General features: G+C 52.0%; 1 protein-coding gene across 1 annotated transcript in view; it reads right to left on the bottom strand.

The window, feature by feature from the left end:
• Positions 1 to 4,243: 4,243 nt before the first annotated feature.
• Positions 4,244 to 6,508, bottom strand: part of CACNA1D (calcium voltage-gated channel subunit alpha1 D) — a 352,772-nt gene continuing 350,507 nt past the window's right edge. The window contains exons 48-50 of the mRNA XM_052644541.1: positions 6,175 to 6,296; positions 5,070 to 5,390; positions 4,244 to 4,537 (exon numbers count right to left, since the gene is read on the bottom strand). Of these exons, the coding sequence (XP_052500501.1) occupies positions 4,244 to 4,537; positions 5,070 to 5,390; positions 6,175 to 6,296 (737 nt within the window). The remainder of the gene's footprint in view (positions 4,538 to 5,069; positions 5,391 to 6,174; positions 6,297 to 6,508) is intronic.

The raw sequence follows: 6,508 nt of genomic DNA, 5'->3' as shown, positions 1-6,508 counted from the left end.
TGTTCCAGCGGAGGGTCAAGAGAGAAAATTCTGTCTGTCAAGAGACGTCTGTCTCCTAGAGAGGCCCCCACCTGCCCACAGGCCTCCTCTGGGTCTTGGAGCCGCCAGCAGGGGTGAAGGGCCACAGGAGGGTGGGTGCTGACCCCCGCTCTGAGGGCCACGAAGTGACACCTCCCAGCCTGTGACTGAACTGACCCGCTCTGGGGGGGCATGGCAGGTGATGTGGCCATTCAGACCTGCATTCTCTGGTGCCTTTGGCCTCTGAGACAGCAGCTGATAGGCTGGTGTGCGTGTGTAGGTGAGCAAAACCGCATGGGGAAGGGGGGGCCCGTACTGTGGGGCACTGAGGCCCCTCCTGCTCGTTGCATACCATCACACAATACTGCCACACACACAGGTACATTTCACAGGAGAAAAGCATGAGTGTCATATAGCCGACACCCAACGGGAAACTGCTATTGGGGTCCAGACCTCAGATAGAATATTCTATCTGAGGCAGCTGCCCCCTCGAGCCCTAAGTGCTGGCTGGCCAGGCAGAGTGGAGCAGTGGCCCGTGTCCTAACCACCAGCTGTCTGAAGGGTCCAGCGCCACAAAGGAACCATTGCCTGCAGAAAGAAAGGGGGCTGTTGGCTGAGGCGGCCAGAGGGGAGGGAAGTGCTGACCGGAATCAAGGAGGGTGAGCCAGTCAGGCAGGCCTGAAGGGCATGGAGGGCACTCGGCCTCTAGAGGAACTGCGAAGACACCTGTTCAGCCTCTTAGCAGAAAGCCTGCAGTGCCCCCCGAACAGGAGAATATACACGTCCCAGAACGGTTGACAGAGCCTAACAGAAGCGGTATATGTGCCGATGGGCAGGCTCTGCGGAACACAGACCCCACTGAAGAAGCCCATGTGTGAACCTCTTCATCAGCAAAGGATTCCTCCTGGTGGAGTAAGAGCCAGACACCGAGCTAGAGCAGCGGCCTGCCTGCAGGTGACCACCAAAGGGTGGGTCCCAGAAGTGGGGCTCTGGCACCTAGAAACAGCCTGTGTGCAGGCTGCAGGAGTCTTTTCCATAAATTCAAATAGAGTCTCCTTAGTCAAACCATGCTCCTCCACCCAAAGGGCGTGTCATAGTTCCGCTGAACAACTCATCATCAGATCAAATACCTAGGCACCCTTCTGTTAGAAACCAGAAACACACACACACACACACACCTTTCTCTGCTAGCCCTGTCTTGAGACCCAGGCAGCCTTCCATGGCCTGTCCTGCCTCCATCCCCCCAAGGCGCCCTCACGGCCACGCTCACTCCTGTTCTCTGCTTGGAAGCAAGGGCCTCGGGCCTGCCTCTCTTTCTTGCCTGCTCTCTTGGATCCCCAGTAGAGAAGGAATATCATTTTAGAGAAATAAAAGCTTTTTCCACAAATGAAGGCGTAGTTGAAGTTTTGTTTCTGAGTCAGGAGAGGCTAATAAAGGAGCTTGGAACTCCGTGTGAAACTAACAGCTTTCAGAACAAACTGCCCACCATCCTAACAATAAAAACCTTTGCAGGAAAACAGGCAATGGGCAAAGACACTTAGGACTGTGAAGCATAAACAGCACAAAATAAACTGCTCTGGCTTTTCTCACAAGCGTGGCATCCAACATAAAGCGATCCATCAGACATGTTAAACCCATTCTGTGCACCAAAAAAGCTTCTAGGGCCTACACAAGCTCCCCGTCCCAGCCACCAGTTGATTCTGAAATATTTCAGAGTCAGGCTGGGAGGTGCTGTGTGGCCCAGATGTCTGGATGGAAATCACAGAGACCACATTTAACGAGGTTCGTGCTTGCCATTTCCGTTTTGTGACATTATGGACAACACGTGGTGAAAGAGACTTCATGTACTATTCCTGGGGACAACCCCAAGATGACTACTTTTTTAGGGGATGGGAGGGGAACTAAAAAGGAGAGACATTTAAAGTTTCCTGAAAGAAAAGAAACCATGTTCTACAACCTCAAATTTTTCTTAACAAAGAAAAATTTAATGTCAGATGAGCAGTTGAACCAGGTGTAATGCAGACAGATATTAGGAGTGGTGCAGTCTGTAAAAATGCCACGTTACGTGCTGACTAGCAAAGGTCACTGACTATGCCAGGAAACTCGGTCTTGGTAGGACAGTTTAGGACTAACAATGGGAAGCCACACAGTAAGACCAACACTTGGTGGAGAGATGGCGTCCAGAACGACGGTGACCGTGGGCTAGCCCTTTGGGAGAATGGTGCTGTCTGCAACTGGCATTAAGTTACCACTGGCACCAAAGGTGCCACGAGAATAAGGAAAATCTACATCATTACAGCAGTGCCCTCACAGAGCGCCTGTTCCTCCAGAGGCTGTCGCTGGCAAGCACCAGCTCTGTGCAAGGAGAGCTCCCAAATACAATAAAATTATTACACGGCTTTATTCTGAAGATTGTTTTGCATTTTAATAAAAAAGAATTTATGTCAGGAAATAGTCATTTACAAACCTTGAAGTTTTTGCCTGGATCTGGAGTAAGAATGTCTTTAAGAAGAGGTTTGTAAGGTCTTCATAACAAAGTGTTATTTACAAAAAAAAACAAAAAACAAAACAACTAACATTAACAGGTCATGTATTGTTTAAAAATTTTGAACCAAAAACTGCTACTAGTCTTTTTGACTGCAGGGAATCCCTGCCACGGTAACTCAACAAAGTCAGCATAATCCTGTGAACAGAAAAGGAAGCCTTGATGGGTCTGATGATCCCAAAGTGGGTTTTCATCGAGAAGTAGGATGGGAGTGAGAGTGCGTTCTAGGGAAAACTTCAGCCCTCATTCAGTTGCATATAAAAGCCCTCAAAAAGAGCACACAGCGTAGCACTGTCCTATAAAAAGGCCGCAGTTCGGTTTGTACAGACCCCGACGCCTAGTCCTGTAAGATCTTCTTCTGCCTCCGCGGTCCCCCAGCCTCCAGCACTCTTATTTCCTCAGATGCACAGCCTTACCAGTCCCGGGGGGACAGCAGCAGAGAGACTTCATTCACCACTGCCATTATTTCTGCACCAGAAATGCCAGAATATCATGAGAAAACCATGACTGTGAATGAATGCCACAGGGTCCGAGTAACCAGCTCGACCTCCTCTGCAGTGAACTCATTGGAGGGGTTATTAAAGGAAAGCAAAAGACAGTTGCAACCCATGGTGGATCAAAAGTTACAATATCAAATCACAGAACCCCTGCCCAAAGAAAAGACTGCAAATAGTCCTCTGGAATCTCTTGTGTAAAGATAGATTTATAGTGACTCAAAATATTTTAGAAAAATCTCTGTAGTGTCAAGTTCTTCTGAACGAAAGATTGTACCCCCAAAAGATTTTTCACTGAATAAATGAGAATTGGCTCTGTTTCTTCTATTATACTTCTGTATAGCCCAAGTAAAAATACTAGTAGTTTCTAGATTTTAGTGGGGAACTACAGTTATTAGGACCCATGGATATTGCTGCATTTCAAATACGGTACAATAATTACAAAATATAGACCATCTCTTTACAAATACAAATTATAGTATATTACAAGTCATGTACAGTAAATCTATAATTTTTAAACAAACTAGCGTATCTAAGTTTACCTGGTTGCGAGTGCAGTATTATTCCAGTTTACAGTTGCCCTTAGCCTGACAGTCAGAAATCCGACTGTCGGAGCGATGCTCTCCTGCCTGTAAACTGGCATCACATCACAGAAAACCCTGCTTACAGGGTCCTGCTTCCGCTCCCAGGATGACGGCTGGTAGGCTGGTCCTGACGTACACACTGTATTTCAGAACAGCTCAACAGGAATCGGAAGCAGTGTGTTTTTTTGGGGGGGAAAGGGTTTAAAAATGGATATGCTGGGCCCAGTGAGCGTCTGATATGCTAGACCGATGGCTGAGGTAATGACACAAGTGTGGTGATCGTCATCACCTTTAAACCTTTCCCACCCCATGCCTGCGGGCGGCAGGCGAACGCTCTGGACAAGCCAGCAGGGCTCGTCTGACCCTCCTCGCTGGTCCTCTCCAGGAGGGCTGGACCCGCCCTCGCCCACACAGCTGGGGCACGGCTGTCCCCTGCCAGGTTTATGGCTTCCTTGAGGCATGACATCACTTGTTACAAAATTCTAACTGCAAATAGGGACTCCACGCTAGTGCCTAAATTCTCCTAACTACGAGGCACTTTTCCCCTGGCCCTCCGGTGCCCCACCTTGAGGCCAGAGCCTGTCAGTGGCCCCCTGGAGGGGCTACAGGGTGGTGATACAAATCATCTCGTCTGCCAGGTCCTCCTCGTCCCTCCCAGGGTCCGGCTCCTCGTCGCTATAGCCAGGCCCGAAGTCCTGGAGCTCGTAGTCTTGCCTGTGTGAAACGGGGCCCACGTCTCCATTGGCCCGGGGATGCACGTTCCCGTTCAGCAGGTTGCTGGCTGCACTCTCCATCTCGTCGATGGTTAAGTCACAGGCGTCGGCGATTTCGTATTTTGTCGCCGACACGAACTTTGGGTCCCTCGCGTACCGTCCTAAGCCTTCGGATATCAGAACCTGTACAGAGAAGAGGATCAGGGGCATAGACGCAGGATGACAGAAAGACCACCCCATGCACTGACTGCACGATATGCTGTTGGGACCCAGTCAGTCCTATTGGCAAGACTCCATTCAGGGTAACTAAGCCTGGAGGTAAGTGGGGATCTAAAGGAGCTCAAACACTGCACGTGGCCCAACAAGAGTGAAACCCACGGGGGACAAACGTTTCAGAATAAACAAGTCATATTTCTGGGACTAACATACACAATCCTAGGTGCAGCCAGCTGATGAAACCCACCAGGGGTGGTGTTTCTACGGTTTAGTAGCTAAGTCATGTCCGACTCTTGCGACCCCATGGACTGCAGCATGCCAGTCCCTGGTGGCTGGCATGATGTTTTTATACTTGTGCTTTAAGCACCATCCTTGCTGCTAAGAAGTGGGTGGTTATCCAGGTTCAGAAGAGGCATCCTGGCTCTGGAGCCCACCCGCCCTCAGGACCACCTCCCCGGTGCCACCGTCCCTCCCGTGCAGACTTCGCAGCCACACTCACTGCCTCCACCAGGCTGTCGGCACTCCTCTGCTTGTCGCTGTTCTTGCTGTGGAAGCTGCTGGGGACGGTCAGGCTGGCTGGTGTGAACGTCCGATAGGAGACGCTGGGCTCATCCGTGTACCATGAGCTGCGGTGCAGGGACGGGAGGCTGCCGTTGACCTGGTCTGGGGCCTCTGGCCGCTCGACCTGGATCAGCGGGGTATAGCAGGGCGTCCAGTCCCGATACGACGGCGTGGCCGGGGGGGTGGCCCACGACCGGGTGGAGTGGCTGGGCGAGTACTTCTGGGCTTTACTGGAATCTAGGCCGGCGACTGCCATGATCTGAGGAGACAGAGGAAGCGGGGTGAGGTCCTCAGGGGTCCCAACCTCGGGTGCCCTCAGAATAGGCCAGGCTCAAGGCCCTGGTTTATAGGGGCTTCCAAAGGACACAGCACTCTGAGTAATTCAATGAACTGGCTGTAAAAACTTGGCTGTCTAGCAGACTGTGCTTTCTTTTGCCCCAAATCTGTCTCTTGATCCCCAGGTGGTAATCAGTTATTCATGAAATTGCTTAGAAGCATGAAGACGACACACAAGTCGTGGAGTACAAACATGCCACCTGGATGACTCTGGGTTTGAATAGGGAAGTGCACTTAGGGCAAGCTGACGGCACCTAGCGCTCAGAGAAATGGGTTGGTTCTCTCTCGGGCAACTCGTCTGCAGCTGGCACTCTGCTCAGAAGCACTACCGGGTACAAGTCTGCTTCTTCCACCTACAGCGGTGCCACGGCAGGCCTGCCCTGCATCCTTCTCTGCAAGGGGCACAGGGGACAGTGAGGCCAGGTCTGTGGCCAAGTCAGAAGCCGGGACCACCCAAGGGAAGCACACACAAGCCCGCGGGGACCTCCATGCCTACTTAGTGTGTGGCATGTGATGCCTGGGGCCTTCCCAAAGTTTGTCCTCCATCCACAACAGAGTAGGACACAGCAATTAATGTAAAAAATGGAAGGCGAAAAGGGACAAGGTTGGCAGAAAGACCAGAACAGGAACTCTGAGGCGGCAGCTAGTGTTTATGTGCTCAGGACACTGGGGTCCCTTCCCTGGAGCTGCCCGGGGGGCCGGCTTACCTGTTGCTGCATCAGGTGCAGAGGCAGGGCCGTGCGGGGCGGGAAGGCAGGCGATGGCGGGACCTCCTCCTGGCTGCTCTGCCGGCGCAGGCACTCAAAGTTGAAGGAGGACCTGCGCGGGGCTGAGAAGTGAAGCACACGTGTGACACTGGAACCAGCGGTCAGGCCCTGGGCTCTGGGGGTCAGGGCGGCCCACCTGGATGTCCAGCAGCAGGGGCCCAGGAGGAAGCAAGCAAGGCATCCAAAGAAAAGCACCAGGCATGGTGGCGGGGGTGGGGGGTTGTCTCAGAAGTTCAGGAAGAGAAAGCAGCCCAACTGAGGGGCGTTTCCAAAA

The sequence above is a fragment of the Budorcas taxicolor genome, chromosome 1, assembly GCF_023091745.1.
Source record: "Budorcas taxicolor isolate Tak-1 chromosome 1, Takin1.1, whole genome shotgun sequence".
Classification (NCBI taxonomy): domain Eukaryota; kingdom Metazoa; phylum Chordata; class Mammalia; order Artiodactyla; family Bovidae; genus Budorcas; species Budorcas taxicolor.
Note: the sequence above shows the minus strand (reverse complement) of the source record. Positions and strands in the feature narration are given on the sequence as shown.